Source organism: Heteronotia binoei, chromosome 18 (genome assembly GCF_032191835.1).
Source record: "Heteronotia binoei isolate CCM8104 ecotype False Entrance Well chromosome 18, APGP_CSIRO_Hbin_v1, whole genome shotgun sequence".
Lineage (NCBI taxonomy): Eukaryota > Metazoa > Chordata > Lepidosauria > Squamata > Gekkonidae > Heteronotia > Heteronotia binoei.
In genome coordinates this window covers 33,783,046-33,804,287 of record NC_083240.1, presented here as the reverse complement: position 1 = coordinate 33,804,287, position 21,242 = coordinate 33,783,046, and the positions used below count along the sequence as shown (strand labels likewise).

The 21,242-nt window shown below is 41.7% G+C and overlaps 1 protein-coding gene and 1 non-coding gene across 2 annotated transcripts in view; one reads left to right on the top strand and one right to left on the bottom strand.

Annotated features, from left to right (window-relative positions):
* Positions 1-21,242, bottom strand: part of RPA1 (replication protein A1) — a 74,609-nt gene that overhangs the window by 38,166 nt on the left and 15,201 nt on the right. The window contains exon 6 of the mRNA XM_060259540.1: positions 7,123-7,215. Within this exon, the coding sequence (XP_060115523.1) occupies positions 7,123-7,215 (93 nt within the window). The remainder of the gene's footprint in view (positions 1-7,122; positions 7,216-21,242) is intronic.
* TRNAN-GUU (transfer RNA asparagine (anticodon GUU)) lies at positions 7,559-7,630 on the top strand. Its single transcript has one exon. It is a non-coding gene; the product is annotated as a tRNA-Asn (tRNA).

Below are 21,242 nucleotides of genomic sequence, written 5' to 3'. Positions count from 1 at the left end.
CTGAATTCCTGACGTCAGATCTCTTTCCTAATGTTAACCTTATGCCAGTCACAATTTTGGACATGCACAAGGTTTGACCAAGAGGAGTCAGAATCAATTCCTGGGCTCTATGCAACATAGAACTAATTTTTGGTACAAACGAAGGGTTTAATATGAGAACTACTTTGTCAGTATAGAAAACACACAGGCTCAAGTTAGAGGACTAAGAGAGCCAGTGTGTTATAGCGGTTAACCCATAGAAGCTTGCTGGGTGAACTTTATGCCGGTTATATTCTCTCAGCCTAACCTACCTGACAGGGTTGCTGTGAGGACAAAATGGAGAAGAAGATATTGGATTTATATCCCGCCCTCCACTTCGAAGAGTCTCAGAGCGGCTCACAATCTCCTTTACCTTCCTCTCCCACAACAAACACCCTGTGAGGTGGGTGGGGCTGGAGAGGGCTCTCACAGCAGCTGCCCTTTCAAGGACAACCTCTGCCAGAGCTATGGCTGACCCAAGGCCATTCCAGCAGGTGCAAGCGGAGGAGTGGGGAATCAAACCTGGTTCTCCCAGATAAGAGTCCACACACTTAACCACTACACCAAACTGTAAGCAACTTTAGGTCCCCACTGGGGAGAAAGGTGGGATATAAGTGAATCAAACAAGTCTCTGTAACCATCCTTGGCAAAATATTAGCCACCAGAGAGTCTTCAATAGGACTAAAGCAGGAATCAAGTTGCACCTTTAAGACCAACAAAGTTTTATTCCGAATGTAAGCTTTTGTGTCATCAGACAATGTTTTTAGCATGTTTTTCCCATGACTTTGCATGCTAACTCGCTGCCCACTTTCTCTATATTCAGGACTGCTTGCCATTCCATACTATTGTCTGACGAATTGTGCTTCTAGCACACAAAAGCTTGCATTCTGAATAAAACTTTGTTGGTCTTAAAGGTGAACCTTGACTCCTGCTTTGTTCTACTGCTTCAGACCAACACGGCTGCCCACCTGGATCTATCTTCAAAGGAATGTTAGCCATCAGCTCAGAGAGGGAAGGGACTTATAAGAGCTCCAATTAGAAAAGCTCACTCCAGTTAGGAAAACAACCAACAATGTCAGGGTAAATTGCAAGAGATTCTTGCCCTCACAGCCCAGGATGTTTCTGAGTATGGAAACCTGCCTCTTCAAGGTCCTGGAGCTGAGCGGGCCCCTGTGAATGGCTCCTTTTGGGAACTCTGAAACCAGCGAAGCATCTTTGTCTCTTGGGGGTATTGCCTCTTCTATCACATTCCTCTGGAAATGTCTTCCAGGTGACAACATATGCTTTATTGAAGGATAAATAGCAGAAGGGTTGTCAGTTTTCCATCTGAATACCCACACAAGTTGCAAATTGTTATTTTTCCAGCTTAGGATGAATGATCAGGCCATGTAAGAAGAGATTTCCTCCCCCCACCCCCCACTTTCTGGAAGCAGCCGAAAGGATGCCATTGACATAAAAGATCAACTCCAGAAGCCAGGGCCACCTGGGCCAGAGTGGTGTGATTACAATCAAGTCTGCCTTCTGGCATCTGATGCACTGAACACCGAGGTTCAGAAGGATGCCAGGAAATGCGTATCGGAAGACCCTGTTGCCATTGTTGCTCATCTATGCCTTCTGCTTCTGTGCGACGAAAGCAAGTCATGACCCTCACCGTCTGTTTGATCACTGCTGTGACCAACAGGTTCATGATGGAGTGCCTGGTTATTGTTTGGAACACTCAGACTTGAAAAATCACTTAATTTCTTGTATTGTCTTCCCTGTAGGTGCTCTGCTAGATGCTTCCCCGCCAACCTAATGATGTGATCAGTTTCCCAGTGAGTTGTCCTCCCTGTAAGGGCTGCAGGGCCTGTAAGGCAGAGATGTCCCACCAGGCTTTTAGTTGAGGACAGCAATAGTTTTCTATTCTGGCTGGCATCCTCTCTCCCTCCTCTTCCCAGAATTTTCTGACTTTATATCTCCTCTCCCACTGCCCAGAAAGTGGCCAGATGGTCCAGAACTAAGATTCTTACAGGGACACCATCTTGGACCTTTTTAATCTGGTTTTCACTAGTTTCTATTAATTTTGTTATACTGAATTTTAATGTGCTGTGTATTTGTATATTTGCCCCATGGCGCAGAGTGGTAAAGCTGCAGCAGCACTGCAGTCCGAGCTCTCTGCTCATGACCTGAGTTCAATCCTGGCAGAAGCTGGGTTCAGGTAGCTGGCTCAAGGTTGACTCAGCCTTCCATCCTTCCGAGGTCGGTAAAATAAGTACCCAGCTTGCTGGGGGGAAAGTGTAGACGACTGGGGAAGGCAATGGCAAACCACCCCGTAAAAAGTCTGCCATGAAAATGTCGTGATGCGACGTCACCCTAAAGTCAGAAACAACTGGTGCTTGCACCTTTACCTTTATTTTTGTTTTATGGCAGTATGCCTCTTTTGTACATTGCCGAGAGCCTGACCCAAGATGAGATAGAGTGATTAATAAACTGGACTAAAAACAACAACAACTTCCTGTAAGCTTCTGTTGATCCAGTCAGCTTTTTCACTCAATTGCAGCTAATTCCTTCTTATTCCAGCCGCCATCATACATGCTATGATCCCAAGCATGGCCTTCTTGGTGGTCAAAGGGGAAACTCCCCTCCTCTTTTCACCAATGGAAAAGCTGGCTAGATTCAACCCACTGCCAATGAGAACATGAGATTCTAAAGATCAGAGCGGAAAGACCGGAGAGCTACATTTATAGCTCAGAGTCCCAGCCAGTTTCTCTTGATTCCTGGCTGTTCTGAATTCCCACAACCACTTGACCTCTCATGCAGCTGCTCAGCTCATCCCCTCCCCCCAATTACATCTGTTGTAATTACTGACTTTACCAATGTGGCCAACCCACCCATTGCAATAAATCCTACCAATGTGGCAAACCTACCCACTGCAATAAACTGCCCTCTTCCAGCCTCTGGCTGAGGGCTCTCTTGATCTAATCTGAGGTGACCAGCTTTGCTTAAACTACACAGTGGCTTCCTTATGAAGGATGGGAAGGAAATTTTAGAGTGGTCTTGTATGGAACCAGAGTTAGTTTACAATCTCCCACCATGACATTATTGCAGCCACTACCTGCACTAGGGTCAAGGTATTCTCTTGCTGTGATGTTCAACTAAAATAAAGTACCGGGAACTGCAACACTCAAACCTATTTTATCAACTCCATCACCTTCTTCCCTCTCTCTTCTCATAGGAACAGGTAGTGCTTATGTGTGTCCGTCCAGGCACATGCAAGTCCCGCAGTGCAAGTTCCACAGCCAAGTTGTATATAAAAGCGCTCTTCTCTGCTCACTGCATAGCTGTTATCTTGGAGACACTGATGTGTGATCTGGATTGTCCAGAAAGGAGCAGATAAGCCCTGAAACAACACAGGTTTGTTTTGATTGGGGGCCACTTGATCTTTAATCTACTTCAGGATGGGAGAAGGACAACTTCAGGGAGAGTAGGCAGTAGAAGAAGAAGAAGAAGAAGATATTGGATTTGTATCCCGCCCTCCACTCCGAAGAGTCTCAGAGCGGCTCACAATCTCCTTTACCTTCCTCCCCCACAACAGACACCCTGTGAGGTGGGTGGGGCTGGAGAGGGCTCTCACAGCAGCTGCCCTTTCAAGGACAACCTCTGCCAGAGCTATGGCTGACCCAAGGCCATGCTAGCAGGTGCAAGTGGAGGAGTGGGGAATCAAACCCGGTTCTCCCAGATAAGAGTCCACACACTGAACCACTACTCCAAACTGGCTCTCCAATAGGAAGACCGCCAGGGCACAATTCTCAATTCTGGTCTCAAAAACAGGGCGGATTGTTTTTAATATCCCACACAGATCTGCAGCCCTAAAAATCAGTAGCCCAGAATTATGGACAACTTGCCAGCACTGGATTCAGCAGGGAACTTTAGCTTGACCCCCAAAAGTATGACTAGTGCCAACAAGACATGCAAAAGTATGACTAGTGCCAGCAAGCTGGGAGAAAAGGATTAAGGGCTGCCAGGGTAGTTTTGTGCCTGTCACCAAGATGGGAAGCTTGTCTACAAACTTTCCTCTCCACATATATCTGCGTGCTCTATGCACACACATGCATATAAGTGATCATCTTCCCTAGAGTTCAGGAAGACCTTCTTTTTATATTTTGTTTCCATAAGCACTGCCCTGAGGAGTCTTCTCAAATGCTTGGCACAAAAACTGACAGCACCCTAGGACAACACCCCAGTGACGGAGCCAAACGTTCCACCTGAACATGTTGGAATGCCACTGCTCTGAAGCCAAATGTGATTTCATCCAGCAGTGTCCACCCTGAATGCTATTACTAATGAAGTTTCATTAAAGCCACCACTGCCTAACTTAGGTGGTTTGATTTCGGTCAGTGCTGCTTCTTCCACAGGGACATTTCCCTTGCCAGCACTGAGCCTGTAACAAAAGGCTCTACAGGACATCACAGTCAACTCCATTTTTCTTCAGTGGTGTCTCCGTGTGCTTGTCACAGGCATTCCTTGGTCCCATTTACTTTCACCCACCTTCTGAAGAAATTCCAGCTGAAGAGCGTGCTGACACCGGGACATCCACCAAAGGTGTCTTGAGCAACACCATGATGTCAGCTGGCAGCCAGCAGAGCTTGATCTAACAGTGTACTGCACTTGTCCTTGGAAAGTGGACCACTCTTCTGCCTTGACATACCTGTCAAAGACTTGGGAGTAGAGAAGTTTTGCTTGCTGGCTTCAAGGTATGTTCTGAGAGTTCGGACTTCTGTCAGGGAGAAGCAACCAGCCTGGGAATCTTGTTTAATTCCTCCTCTGATGAATCTCCTCCTTCCCCAGTAGTGCCTAGGGAGCTTACGTGAAGAATGGAATCCAAAGGACTAACTTCTTTTGCCTCCGTTACAGGGAGAGAGAAGAATACTGCCTTGAATGGGGGGCGGGGCGGCGGCTAACTTGCACATGATGCCTTGTATGTCCACATTTGACTTCTTTTGTCAGAAGTGCTGTTTGATGAAAAACTACTCTTGCAGTACTTTTTATGCTTCTTACACCTAAAAGTTCCTTTGGAACCCAGCTTCCCATTCATGTTGTGGCCGTCACAATTCTTTCTGTGTGGTAACTTAGAATAGGATCTGCTGCACCATTTGCTTCACTCCTGCTTGTCTGGCCAGAGCTGAAGGCAGCATGCCCTGAAATCACTGCATCTTTATGCTCTGAACCCATCTGATGAACATGATGCGAGACTCTTCTCCACGCAGGTTTGGTTAAAGGAAGAAAGTATACCACCTCTGAGAGCCAGTTTGGTCTAGAGGTTAAGAGCAGCAGACTCTAATCTGGAGAACTGCGTTTGATTCCCCACTCCTCCACATAAAGCCAACTGGGTGACCTTGGATCAGTCACAGTTCTCAGAGCTCTCTCAACCCTACCTGCCTCACAGGATGTCCGTTGTTTGGAGAGGCAGAGAAGGTGCTTGAAAGCTGCTCCAAGACTCCTTCGGGTAGTGAAGGGAGGGGTATAAAACCGGCTCTATTTCTTCTTCTTGCATCTGAGCCACCTCCTTTTGTGTGGATTGAGAGGTCAAGTCAGGACTTTCTCAACCTCCTCCCCAGTGAAGCTGCTGTCTACTCTCCTCCTACCAGCAACAGTAAAAACTGGAGACCTGCTACACCTCAAAGAGCCAGTAGGTGCCACTGCAGTCCAATTTTCCCCCTCCACCCTACTGGCTGTTTCCTTCTTAAGTGATCCGACGGTGATAACCTGGATTCTCTGGAGGCAAAATGACCTGACAGCTGCTCCAAGAAAAAACTACTGCTGTCATTCACCCCACTGAGGGGATAGTCCTTAGTATGTTGTGCCTGTCTAGGGCTTGTGGGAGAAGAAGTGCTCAAGGTCACTGTCAGCTGATAAGCACCCTGCAAGGTCAGCTGACAGCTCCAACTCAGCATAACAGCCCCTTCAGTCCCCACCACCAGACCTGAGGAGAAAGTGCCTCAGCCAACCTGGCTGCCTCCCATCCAGCTTTGCTGTGGAGGAAGCGTTGCCGCGTTTCCCAGGCCATAAGAAATGGCTAAATGGAAACAAGCCAGATCACTCACTCTGCTGGAGGCTTGAGCAGCCACTGTGTATTCCTCATTGTTGATCCAGTTCTGAGGAAAAGACCAAGCAGGAGGGATCTGTAGGAACCCAAGAGGCTTCAGGCTTCCTATTCCGCAGGGGTACCCATGTCCCTCATCAGACATAAAGGATAGGAAAAGTGGACAGAAAAAAATAGAATTCAAGAAAGAAAAGAAAGAAGCTAGGCTTGTTGGCTCTAGACCATAATCAACCCATCAGGAAATCCAAATTCCACCCTGCTGCCTTGACATGAGGCAGGCCTAGTGTGGGAAGAAGCCCCCCAAACAGTGCAAGTCACTACTGCTCACAAGCTAGGTCTGCTACCTCTTTCAGCTTAAAGGGCAACTTGAAGGTTCCAGATTGTCCTCCTATCTCTACTGAAAATTTATGCCTTAACTAGACGTTCAGCACAAAGAGATTAGGCTGTCCACTTATTGCCAACGTAAGACGTTTTTGCATTTAGACAATCATCATTATGTATGTGCAAAATCTCTTATAGAGTATTTTGGCAAACTAGAAAAATGACCAGATTATTAATGAAGCTCCACTACAACATGACAGGGTCTAGAATATTATTTTGCAGTTTCAATTTTCTTATCAGCTTCTCCCCTCCTTCATTTATTTTTTAAGCTGTATATCACTGTACTTCCCCTGGAAACAAAAGGGTTTTTAATTACAAACATCTACTGCAAATAAGCTACCAGGCTAAGGCTGAAATTAGAAGTGTCCAAAACGATCCAAGCAATGCAGCATGAGAGACATCTGGCAGAAACTGGGTAATGAAAGAGCAACAGGAGATGGCAAAAATGCTTTATCATATGAGAGGACTTTTGGACTATGACTGGTCCCTGATTCGAAACTGAAACATTTTCAATGAATAGTTTTTCAGTCCAAACCCCGAGATACAGAAGAGGGAAGGCTCATGGGTCTTTACCACTCTCATCACTGCAACTGTTCTGTTCTTCTGTTTGCCACCAACCATCTCAACTGCAAGCCCCTTACCTGCTGCAGGGTTCCTATTCTGCTGCAGTGGCTTGCTTGGTGCTTCGTTGGCTGCAAAAGCAGAAGTCTGCTGCTGCCCTCCTTGCCCAGGTCCTGCCAACCAAAGAAAGGTCGTTTTAAGTGCCGTGAATAGCAAATGTAGAACATAGACTGATACCATGGCAGAGATTTTCTTGCACATCCAACAGAAGTCAAAGATACATGAAGCGCTGTCAGTGGCAACACAACCCTCATGTGAGGGAGGCTTTGACCACGAAGGCAGGCCCTGATTCTCCAGCATCCCTTGTCTACACACCACAATTGCAGCTGGATAACCTTGAAAGCGCAAAGTGGAGCGTCTCATTTTTTAAATACCTTTATTTTATAAGCTAAAAATCCAGGCTTGAGAAATCGCAGGTTCCAGATATTTCATTGGTGCCTAGACATTTCCTTGAGGAGGGACGTGGCTCAGTGGTAGAGCATCTGCTTGTTAAGCAGAAGATCCCAGGTTCAATCCCTGGCATCTCTAACTAAAAAGGGGTCCAGGCAAGTAGGCGTGAAAAACCTCAGCTTGAGACCCTGAAGAGTCGCTGCCAGTCTGAGTAGACAACACTAACTTTGATGGACGGAGAGTCTGATTCACTATAAGGCAACTTCATATGTTCACTGGGGAGCCTAATATTTTCAGCAGTCATTTATTGTTAAGTGGCTCTTGGTGCTTCTCAGTAGTACAAAGCTTATTTAGGAGAGAGAATAGAGGTTAGCTTTTTGTTGTGATGACTAACAAAGTTACCCCATATTTATTTATATACTACAGCACTTTTCCTATAGTATTAAAAGAAGAAACTGTGAATATAAGATACAGTTGCCAGCTTTGGGTTGGGAAATACCTGGAGATTTAGGAGAGGCAGAGTCTAGGGAGGGCAGGGACCTCAGCAGGGTATAATACCATGGAGTCCAGCCTCCACAGCAGCCATTTTCTGCAGGGGAACTGATCTTGGTTGTCTGGAGATCAACTGTAATAGTGGGAGATCTCCAGATGCCACCTAGAGGTTGACAACTCTAGTTTTAGGATTAGGTTTCGAGGTAGCAATAACGAAAAAGTATGATAATTAAAATGTAAAACCTTGAAGGCTGAAAAGTAAGTTTGGCTCCTAAAATTTGGAGGCGGCTTGTAAAGCTGAAGAAAATTTGTTACAGATCAATGCAATTAGTACACCTATACATACATACATAAACATTTGCTTCATCATAACAAAGTTTTATTCAAAGCATAACCTTTTGTGTGCATGCTCACAAAAGCTTATACCTTGAATAAAACTTTGTTGGTCTTAAAGGTGCCACTGGACTTTGTTCTGCTGCTTCAGATCCACACGGCTACCCAGTTGGATTCAGAATGTTATCCAAGTTGCCATATGATAGTCTAAATTTCTTCGTAGAGAAAAAGATGCAGAAAAACAGACATTAAATTGCTTTACAACATAAAAGGAAGATGTGGAGCTTTAAAGTTGAAAGACAGGTTTTATAGTTAATATACTGAAATGAGGAAAATGAACCAGAATGGTATAGGTTACAGAGCTGAACTTCAACCAGGGACAACCAAGTCCTTGGTTCAGGTTTTAGGCCAATAACTCTGATCTATCTCACAGGGTTGTTGTAAAATTACAAAAAGAGTTATGTATGGTAGTCAAAGCTTCTTGGGAGGGAGAGCAGGATAAAAATGAGATAAACAGAATAATCCTTTTTAATGTACTTATTAATCAGAATGCTATCCAAATATAATAACAATGGCTATCCCATTTTTCAATAAAGCTGCCTGGATACTTTTTACCTTCAACATTGATCCATGTTAAAATAGACAGAAAATGTTGGCTTTTTCTATTCTGCTGCGATCTTTATTATTGTACCCCTTGTGTGTAGAAATCAGTTCCTATTTGCTACATGAGACTTACAAACATGGAGGAAACAGCCCCCCAAACCACAATCAACAGCACAGACCCAAAGCAAGAAGCAAAAACTATCTGAGCTTGTTCGGTGATATAGGTGCAATCTGCTGATAACTTTAACATGCTTTTAAAAAACATTAACACATTTTGAATTTGGAGCACATTACTGCAATGTTCTAGGCATCTTCCCCTAATGGTTTCCCCAAATCCAATTTCCATGCATTTGTACATCCTGTAAAAAAACATGAGGTAACCGCTTCTTCGCAATAAGCAGTTCTATTTTAAAAGTACATATTTAAAAGGGGCCAGCTCTTCTCGTAGCTGCTTCCAGCTATGTAAAGACTGGCATTAGGGAAGAACTGGCAAGTACTGGAGCCAGTGCATGTGTGCTTTTTAGAGCTTTTTCCACCAGTCCCTTACTTGCAGAATTGCCCAACAGGAGAGTGATGTAATGGAAGTCTGCAATATTTTGGATTTCAATCTATGTTTTCAAGACAGCTTTCCCCCAAAATGGCATTCCTACATCTGGTCTTTGACTTTTGCACCATATGACAAATCATTCAGCAGCTTGATTCAAGACATGGAGATCCTTTCCTCCTGGCTTACCTGTTATTTGAACCTAGCTCCTTTGCCTGTCCATATAACACCCATCTATCACAGCAGGCCTCTAACTGAGTTGAATGTAAGTGGAAAGGATTGAAATATATAAAATTTTCAGAAACAAGATTATGATTAATTGTCCCAGTAAGCAAAGAAAGTGGGAAAGCCGTCTGTGATAGGCAAAAAAAAAAAAAAATGGCCTGCCTCTTTCTGTTCACAACAAATCTCTTAATGTCTGGTTGGAAGGTGGGATGAACAAGTAACAGCCAATTGAAGCCCATGGCACTTTACAAAACTGGAGTGAGATTCAGACAAACTCAGACAGAATTTGCAGTTTAAGAAATCCAAGGATCTCAGAGACTTCTGTTAAGGCAGATTAGTGAAGTGTGGTGGCTGAGATCACACATAGCTGTTATTATAAGAAAAAAGGAAAGTACAAAGCACATACTGGGATGAAGACAATAGGCATCAGGAGTCCTACACAAGAACCTGGTAGATCTGTGACTTCTGAAGAGAGAAACAATAAAGCTAAGCCTCTAAGGTTAAATGTTAGCCTTCTAAGGTAAAAGTTCACAATCCTGGCTCTCTGTTGCTCTTGGCCTCTGTACAAACATTTTGCAACCCTGACATTTCCTCTGGCCTGTGTCCAGTGTAAAAAGAATTACAACTGTTAAGTCACCCAACATTCACAGTAAATCTCCTAGCTGTTCGGAGAAACGAAATAAAAGTTAATTTGTTATTTGTTCCTTCCAGCCTCCTGACTCCTGTGTAGCAACAGGGCAAACAATGTCTTTCCCACCACCTCTCTCTGACCTGATATTTATCATTAATTACAAATAGTAATTTCTTAAGAGATCTTAAGAACATAAAAGCCCTGCTGGATCAGATCAATGGCCCAGCTAGTCCAGCATCCTGTCTCTCACAGTAGCCAACCAGTTACTTTGGAGAGCCAAGAACAGGGCACAGAGGCCAATGCCTTCCTCTTTCTGGAAGTTCAAAGGGGGTTATTTTAGGGTCTTCTGGAATTTTGTAATTTCTTCTGTATGTTGGCACTGCTATTCAGAGGTTTACTGCCCCTGAATGTGGAGATTCCTTTTAGTCACTATGGCTAACAACCACTGATACACCAGTATGGTATAGTGGTTAAGTGCGTGGACTCTTATCTGGGAGAACCGGGTTTGATTCCCCATTCCTCCACTTGCAGCTGCTGGAATGGCCTTGGGTCAGTTATAGTTCCTGTAGGAGTTGTCCTTGAAAAGGCAGCTGCTGTAAGAGCCCTACCTACCTCACAGGGTGTCTGTGGTCGGGGGGGAGGTAAAGGAGATTGTAACCGCTCTGAGCCTCTGAGATTCACAGTATAGGGTGGGATATAAATCCAATATCGTTTTCATCTTCTCTTTTAAAGCCATCTATGCTTGTGGTCACCTCTGCATCTTCCGGTAGTGAATTCCACATTTTAATCATTGAGTAAATTATTTTCTTTTGTCTGTTTCTTTTGTCTGCTCATTAACTTCATTGAGTGCCCCCAGGTTTGTATAATATAACATGTTAAGAACAGTATACTAACATTTCTAAAAAGTAGATGCTGTTGGGCTGTTCAAATACAGTGTGGGGGGGCGTGGCGTCGCACGCATAGGGAATGGACGCCTGAAAACAGAGCTCCTTACTTACCCCTGCCAAATCCACTTAAGTAAGCGCCCAGCGTTGTTGTTTGTTTTCTTTTTTTTCTTTAATTAGTATGGGAACAGTAGATGGTCAAAAATCCAGATCAAAAAGAAACTCAAGGAACTCTGTTAAAGACTATTTTCCCAAAAAGCCTAAGGCTAAGGCCTCAGGAAAAGCAAGCAGCCCTGCAAGCAAGATGGCGTCGGGAGAAGGGGAAAACACAGCAGCAGACCTAGCTTCATTTCGTTCTGAGGTAATGGAGGCTTTTCAAAAACTGGAAAAAAATATGACTGACAAAATATCTGCCATGATCCAGCCCCTTTCTGCTCAGTTGGAGGGTTTCAAAACGTCCTTAGAGAAGGTGGCAGAGACTGCAGATTCTGCTTTTAACATGGCATGTGCTGTGCAGGAGGACACTCAGTATTTTTATAAAAGAGATGAATGGGCCACTGATAAAATTATTGCACTTGAGAACCAACTGAAAATGGGGAATGTTAAAATTCGCGGGCTCCCCGAGAACTCTGCCTCTCCCTCTGACCTAAAATCTCTTATAGCCTCCTGGCTATCAAAGGCATTGGGTTTTTCTGAATCTGATCTTTGTGCCCTGGAGGCTGCATATAGAATTGGCCCTTTGCGCAGACAGAAAACTTCGTTGCCTAGGGACATTTTAGTCCGTTTCTCTTCTGCCTCAGTTAAATCCAAGCTGCTGCAAAAAGCCCGGGCTATAAATCCACTTCTGCTAGGAGATTACAACATCCAAATTCTACAGGATTTGTCTTCTGAAACCTTGCAAAGGCGGAAAATTTTGAAGCCAATTATTGAAATCCTGAACAGGGAAAACATCAGATATCGATGGGTTGCTTCGTACAAGCTGCAAGTTACTGTACAGGATCGGTCGTTTGTCGCTGGAGGCCTTGACTCAGGCCTAAGCATGCTGAGAGATTTGAATCTTCCTGTTCCCACCGGCCTTATAGAAGCAGTCTCACATGTTCACTCAATAACTTCAGACACTAGATGGCGTCGTGTGCCTATGAACCGTCCTGATCGGCCTGTTTCTCCTAGAAGCTAAACGCTGGAACTGTTGCTATGCAGAAATCTTCCCTTTTTTGTGTGGATTCTTGACGTCCCCCCCCCTTTTTTTTTTCCCCTGACATATAAGCTTTGCCTACTGAACTGCTGACTTATAAGCTTTGCCTACGTGTAACTCTGTCACGGCTTAGAAATATGCTGATGATTGTTTCGTGCCTATGAAGCAATGTTTATATACGAAATTGGGGGGTCCCCCCCCTTTTTTTGGTTATTTATATCTTTTGAACACAATGTTATGAATGTGAGGGAGTTATTAATTCAAATCAACTCATTAAAGGAAATCTTCTTGGTTGATTGGGTATGCATGATTGGAAGAATGGGGTGACTTGGAATATATGGTTTGAGTAGGAGCTGGAATGGGGAGGCTGGGTGTTGAGTGAGGGAGTGGGAGAGAGGGAGGGAGAGAGAGTGAGTGAGGGGGGGTAGATCAGAGTGAGAAACTTGAATAGTATGATTAGGGTTTTATATCAATATATTTCTTTCTACTATGAGTTAATGAATTGTCAGGACCTTTTCCCTTCCTGTGTGAATTGTTGAATGGAAATGAATCTGTGAGACAGAGGGTGGGTAGGGAATGTATGTGTGTGTCAGTTTGTGCCTTATGCTACTATGAAGGTTTGGAAACTTGTTTCCCTCACCATCATATCTCCCTACATAGGCTTATAAGTGGCTGAAGGATAGTTGGTGGGGAGTGTTTGGGGAGACCAGTATTTAATAGCGTTCATAGTTCTGTTTAAAGTTTCATTGTATTTTTATCATAGTGTCTTAAGTCTTACAATAACTTTGTGATCGAGATCTGATGCTGTTACACATGGTATATTAGTTTGCCTGTAATTATCTTTAATTCACTAACCTGAGTTGGTAAAAGGCACAGGTTTTATTATATGTGGCTTTCTAGGCATTTTAGCCTTGACTCGATCAGCTTTGTTTGGCCTTTCATTATAAACTTTCTATACATTCGGCTCTGTTATTCTGTTTATAAATTTTATTTTTGCTGGGTTGATAGTGTTAAATATAAGCATTTTTGGCAGAGAGGGAGAATGGAGAACTTCAGTTTTTTTTAATTAGCTCCATTTGGTAGTTGTTACTAGTTGTGTGGTGTCTTCAGTAACGAAGACTTCCGCTTCAAATTTATCCTTTTAAGTAAATAGTTGTTGTTTTCCCAAGTTTGGGTTAACAGAGTTGGAGGGTGAGTTAGTGGCTAGTGTCTGTTAATGCTAGACCACTGGTGTTGGTTATGGTTTTTTGTTTGTGTTACGGGCAGGATAACTGTATTGAATTATTATGGATTTAGTTGGAAGTTTTTTAAAGCCTTTGATCTGAAATCTGTCCTCATACCTTTGAAATTTGATCTACAGGATTCGCCTCTAGCTATCCTGGTGGCACCTGGGTTCAAAGCTATGAATTGCAATAATTTTGATAACCTTGGTTATTTCCTCTTTCCTCTATGGCAGAGTGCCACTTGAAATTTCTATCTCTAAACTGTAATGGGCTAAATAATTTAATTAAGAAAAAACGGGTTGCCTCTGCCATCTCTCATCAGAAACCAGATATAGTTTTTTTGCAAGAAACTCACCTTAAGGGTAACCAGCCCAAGGTCTTCCAGTCAAAATTTTTTGCTCATCAATTTCAAGCTTACGGGTCCTCCAAAGCAAGAGGTGTGGCCATCTTAATAGGTAAATCAGTCCAATTCACTTTTGAAAATTCCTCAGTTGACCCTAGGGGTCGGTATATTTTTATCAATGGGGTCTTTAATGGTAGCCCTTATACTCTGGCATCGGTGTATGCTCCAAATGATGGACAAATTGCATTTATTAAAGATACGTTGTCACAACTTCAAACTTTTCATAAAGGGCCCATTATTTTGGGAGGAGATCTCAACTATGTTGTCAATCCTTCTTTAGATAGATCTCAAAAAAGCCTGCTACCTCTATCTGCCAATAAATGGTCTCAATCAAAAGATTCGAATGGCCAAAATGATTTAGCTCAAATCTTTCAATCCTATAATCTGTCAGACATTTGGAGAAGCAGGCATCCAAAAGAAAGAGACTATACCTTCTTTTCTTCTCGTCATCAAACTTATTCCAGAATAGATTTTCTTTTAGTTTCGGATTCTATTTCTAACCTTTTTTTTAAAGTAGACATTGGCCCAATGATTTGGTCTGATCATGCATGGTTGGAAGGTTATATGTCAGGAATCACTGAAAGATCTTTTTCTTTTAATTGGAGATTGGATAGTAAACTTCTGTCTATGAAATCGGTTACAGATTCCATTGAAAAAGACATTAAAGAATTTTTTCAATTCAATACTGAGTGTGGAGTACCTCAGCATATAGTTTGGGACTCGTTTAAAGCTGTAATTCGTGGCAGATTTTTGGCTATTGCCTCTTCGTATAAAAAAGAAAAAGACAAAATTAGATCAGATTTGGTTGCCGACATTACCAAATTGGAAGAGAAATTTAAAAAATTTGGTAGCAAAAAAACTTATTCAAAACTTCTTATAGAAAGGAAAAAATTAGAATCTTTTGACGTCTCCAAGATTCAAAAACAAATGGCTTATATAAAACAAAAATATTGGTTTCGAACTCCTCAATCCCTTAAACTCCTATCATGGAAGGTTAAAAAGAGAATATCCTCAATGGCTATTTCTTCCATTCGTTCTAAATCCGGTACCTTGAAACATTCCACTAAGGATATTGTAGGAGTTTTTAAAAAATACTATTCATCTCTATATTCCTCCCAGCATCCAGCATCAGACCTTATTTCATCTTTTTTAGACACTCACTCAGTTATTAAGCCTGTTTCTCCTGAGGTTAAATCCCTTTTGGACAAACCTTTTACTGCACTTGAAATACAGGAGACTATCAAGTCTATGAAATCCAATAAATCTCCAGGCCGAGATGGCTTTATACCAGAATTTTATAAATTTTTTAATACTTTGTTGGCTCCCATCTTGGCGGACGCCTGTAATCAGTTTGTACAGTCTGGTTCTTTTCCAGTTACTTGGTCACAGGCAAAAATCATTCTTCTTCCAAAGAAAGACAAAGACTTGCTAGACCCTAGTTCATACAGGCCGATATCGCTCCTTAATTGCGATTACAAGATTTTTACAGCAGCCCTGGTGGCTAGGCTTAATACTTTTATAGGGAACTACATTCATCCTGACCAATCGGGCTTTATCCCACACCATGAGTTAACGGACAATACTAGAATGGTCCTTGATGTTATTCAATACTGCCGGAAATTTAATATTGAGTCTTCCTTTATCTTGTCTATTGATTTTGAAAAAGCCTTTGATTCCGTTGAAGTTCCTTATCTTACAACCTTACTGCAGAAAATGAATTTTGGCCCGAATTTTCTGAAGATAATCCATTCTTTATATAAGTCGCCTTCTGCTATTCTTTCTATTAATAATTTGGATTCTGAAGAATTTAATCTTTTCAGAGGGACGAGGCAAGGTTGCCCCTTGTCTCCTCTGCTTTTTGCAATCGCAATTGAACCTCTTGCTAATGCTATCCGTAATACCAATATTATTGCTGGTATCCCTATTAGAAAGAAACAAATTAAGGTGTCTTTGTTTGCAGATGACCTAGTGCTTTTTGTTACAAAACCTAAGACTTCTTTACCAGCTGTCTTTGATTTATTATCTGTATTTTCTTCTATATCGGGTCTTCGAGTAAACCCATCTAAAACCATTCTTTATCCCATCACAATTTCAGATGCTCTCCAAGATTCCATCTACTCAAATTATCACTTCAAAAAAATGGATAGATATTGGACATATTTGGGGATCAATATACCTTTAAAATTGGGAGATATTTTTAAAGTCAATCATCATTTATTGATTAAGGACATTCTTACTATGCAAAAGAATAAAAATTCTTCACTCATTCCCTGGAATGAAAAAATTCAGATTATTAAATCTTTTATTTTTCCCAAATTTCTGTTTTTATTTCGAGCCATTCCTATTCTTATTCCTGAGGACTTATTTGTGGGTTGGCGTCGTTCGTTCTTAAGATACATTTGGAACAAGGGCTTATCTAGAATAGGGTATGCAACTCTTATTCGTTCTAAATCCTCAGGTGGTCTGGCTCTTCCGGATCTGCATAAATTTTATGAAGCTGCCATTTTAGGAGGCCTTGTCAGATACCATGATGCTGATTTAAATTCAGGCTGGAAGGTCCTAGAAGATACCTATCTAAATAACAAATCGTTTCAATCTACATTATGGGAATTTCCAAAGAAGAGACCTCCTAATATCTCCTCCAACCTTTTCCTTAAAGCCATTTTTCAGATTTGGGACAAACGCCGCCTCTTTTTAGCCCCTCCTATGTCTCCACTATCTCATTTTATGGATGTTTCTTGGTTTCAACCAGGGTTTTTTTACAAGTCTTTTCCAATTTGGAAAAAATATAATCTTTATAGGTTTGTGGATATTTTGTCCAATGGAAAAGTGCTCGACAAAAAATCTTTAGAAGAGAAAACTGGTGGGACAAAAATCCCATGGTTTGAATACTTGCAAATTAACAACTTGGTGACATCACTCTCAAAGAAATACAATTTCAATCGACCTCTTACTTTCTTTGAATCCTTGCTACAATCTCCTTTTTTAAAGCGGAAGGGACTGATTTCATTTATCTATAAGGGTTTGCTAGACATTGATGCTGTTGATTTGTTATCCTATCAAGAAATTTGGCAAAGGAATAGTTCAATTAATTTTCAGGAGGATGTTTGGCAACAAATCTGGTCATCTCCTTCGTTTGTTTCAAAATCATTGAATATACAATTACAAACTCAAAAAATTTTGTTCCGGTGGTATTTAACACCTCAGAGATTAAGCCATATGGCGATAAATCAATCCTCCAAATGTTGGAAAAATTGTGGAGAGGTGGGCACATTTATACACTGCTGGTGGTCTTGCCCGAGGGTGCAGTCGTTTTGGGCAGTAATTGTGGCAAAAATCAAGGATATCACGGGCTATAGTTTACCTTTAAGATTGGAACTCATTTTGCTTGACTGTTGGAAAGGTATTTCTATTACTTCTCTCAATAAATCCCTGATATCCCTTTTACTAGCTTCTGCTAAAATGGTGTTAGCCCAATTTTGGAAATCTCCCAATATTCCTCCAGTTAAAGCCTGGTATGCTAAAATCTGGGAGGTCTATGCTATGGACAAGATAGCAGATAGTTTATGCAATATAAATAATTCAGAAGGTAACGATTCTCTGATGTACAAGTGGCTTCCATTTCTTAAATTTTCTTTTAGTCCTGTAGATCAGATGCGTACATGTATTCCTGGTAGATATTATGACATTATTAATTTGATGTAATTAACATATGGACAGAGTACTTATTTTTTAATTCAGCTGCCAAGTATGTATGTATGTGTGAATGTATGTATGTGTTGTTTTGTTTGTATTTTGTGTATATATATATATTCTGTTTTCTGCTGGTATGCTATGCTTATACACAAAGAATGATTGCAGATACAGTCATTGATTGCTTTATTTGTATGTTTACTAAATTCAATAAAAAAGTTTTTGGACATTAAAAAAAAAAAAATACAGTGTGGAAATCCAGTTCTCTGCTTAAACCAGGATAACTCTCTCTGCCCCATTCCTAATGGTATAAATATTCAGCATGTCCTCCTTTAGTTGTTGTTTTTTTCTAAACTGAAAAGTATCAAACGTTTTTCTGCCCTTCCTCATTGCTCCTTAACCTTCTTGGTCAAGCTCTTTTGGTTCACTAATGATATGAAGCCCTAGATTACCATGTTCATCTCCTGCTGCCATACGAAAAATGAGCCCATGATAAGATCTAATGGAAAATCATGCATGGTGTGCCAGATGTATGCATTCTTGTATCATTACTTGGTATAAGTCAGCCCAAATTACTAATGGCTCATTAAATCTGTTTATATTTTTCTGCAACAACTCAGATGAGGCATTTCTCTTTCTCAGTATCTTAATGCAGACCTACTGTCCTTGAGAAATCTGTTTAGCTAGCATAAACCAACTCTGATAACAGCTGAAATAACTTCTCACGAAGTAACTTCTGTCTGCTATTGTAAATCCCAGAAAAAGAACACTGGCTGTGACTGGGAAAACAGGACAGAAGTCCAGCAGCTCTAAGACTAGCATTTATTCCAGCATGAGCTTTCTTGAGTTAGATCCTACTTTTTCAGATGCAAAGAATGAACAACATTTTCTTCATGTTTATGCAGAAAATCACAGATAGGGAAGGATGAAACAGAGAAGTCGAGAAAAAAGATTCATAAATCACATGTGGTTCTCTATGTAAGAGACTTGGACAGTTCACGTGTAAGAACAGATGTCTGAAGTTCAAGTGTCTCATGGGTGAAGCTAAAACTAAAGTGCAATATAGGTTAGCAATAAACTAATTAAAGAAGTGTTCTAAAAGTAAAACATTATTTTATAATGTAACATGTTAAGAACAGTCCACTAACATTTCTAAAAAGTAGATACTGTTGGGCTGTTACAAATACAGTGAGGAAATCCAGTTCTCTGCTTAAACTAGGATAACAGAAAGTGCTTTATTTCTTGATGAGTTCCAGCTCAGCACTTTCACGTTGTATATTCCCTTCGAAGTTTGTATGTAGAACAGTGGCCTTCAGATCTGCGTCTATTAGCCCAGGGTTTCCCTATTTGTTTTTTACTGTTATGTATGCATGTAGGCAGAGTTTGTTGAGAACTGGGGTCCTATGAAGTAAGCAGCACCTGTGTTGAAACATGGGCACAGTTGGCATTGTCCTCAGCCAAGATGAGCCAGAGTAGTTCTCATTCCAGTTGTCAATGGAGGTCTCCTGCATGTGCACATGGCTAGGTCTGGACAACACTGGGGTAAGCGTGGAATACAAACAGGTTAACCTACGATGCAATAAGTGATTTACATAAAGCTTTGGTTTTGTTTAAATATTCCTTGGCCTGATCCTGCCCACCTGTTCACTGCTGCTCAGTGTGAGGCCCATGAGCCCAAATCCTTGTTTCAAGATTGGACCAAACTTCTGATCTTGGATCATAATAAACTATCAATTGATTGATCTGACCAGCCCAGGATATGAGATCAAGTAGATCACAAGGCAATTTTTGTACCTGATAATGTCATAAGGAACTGTCAGAGAAAAAGTCAAGAGAAAAGTCTGGGTTTTGAGCAAAATGACTTTTTGGATTTTGTTTAAAAAACCACTACAAAAGCAATCCCTTTCAGACTCTTATTTAGAGATCTGTTAGAACACATCTAAAAGAGATCCTCTTGGAACAAACAGACCGAGGTAAGAGATTTTGGCATTGGAGCTCATGTTTGTATACAAGAGGATGTTAGACAGTCATAGATGTTAGGTTATCTTTTCTCCTTGATTATATGCTTTACAGTATAGCAAGTTAGAAGGTTTAGCTTAATAAAACATTAATAACTCATAGTGTGTTGAGAAGAGAATGCCTCATTTAGATCCCATTTAAATTCTAAGTCTGAATCAGAAACTGTTGGTTGCTGAGAACCTCCCCCTCCCCACTCTGAGTTTCAAAAGTGTGGAGAGGGTTTCTCTCTGGAAGTGGCAGGGAGCCAGTTCAATTGCCTGCTAGATTACATCTATACATATGCTAATGGACTTGGTAGGAAAACCAACTAAGGAATTTAGTGCTATGAATTCTCCAGGTGATTCCTGGAGATATTCCAGAATAACTTCCAAGAGGGCTCCCAGGATGCACCTGTGATCTGGGCAGACTGGTTCAAGGGAGTGAAGGGGGTGATGCAAAGTGGGTTGAGACAGAAGGTTAAGAAAACATCCTTGCAAGAAATAGCCCTCTTTTTCCTTGAGATGCTTGGCTGAGGAGGACACTGTACTCTGGTCTGTGAGCAGGCAGCCATCTGCTGACCATGCGGTCTCCCAGGTAAGATCTCTGGATGTTGATAGGAACCTTTTTACTTTTAAGATTATGAGTGCCTGACCTGTTTTAACATCAGTTACAGTATGTCTAGAACAAGGAAAGGGAATTGTGCTTATGGCCAATTTGATTTCAAAATCTGTTTGCTGATCTAGTACTGTGCTTAAAGATGCTTGTAAATCTTTTCTTTTCAATAAATCTTTTTTTTTACTTTGGAGGTTGGTTCTCAGTCTCTGTACCACCTAGATCCCTCACTGTCTTGAACATGCTAGTGCAAGAGAGGCCCCTGGGGTGGGAAGAAAGCAGTCTGTGTGCATGCAACTATTTCTCCAGCGGAGCCCCAAAGTTGTAACTGCCCACCATAGTAGCCAAGCTCTGAGTAAGGTAGGACATAGAAGCAGGGCCTCAGGTTGGGAAAGGGAGCTAAGAGACCTGTCCCTCCTAGCAGGAAACTTCCCCCAAAAGGGAAGGTGGTGGTGGCAGTGGAAGGATGAAGTAGTAACCCCCTCTATGAGTTGGCAACACCAAGGAGGGGTGCACATCAAAGCAGGCCTGTTCCCTCACATTGATCAAAGGTCAGATCCCACAAAAGGGGCTAATTACCATTAAGATCTGTGAATTAAGTATTAATTGCACTATATAGAGTCAAAGAGACTACTAAAGCTTCTAAATGACTTTTCTAGAGTAATTTTCTAGTGAGAAAAGCAGACTGTACATAAAGCAAATAAATAAATTTTAAAAATCAATATGGCTTTTTGCCATCACAAAAGGAAGCAGGCCTTAAGGAAGGAGAGAATGGAGTGAGATAGGCAGGGCACGGGCTGGGGAAAACACTTCCAGTCACAACAGGAAATCATACAAGGAATTGCACAGCCTTGTCTACAGAACACTTGGGAGGCTTAAGCATCACAAGGACAACCCTCTCCATTGATAGTTTG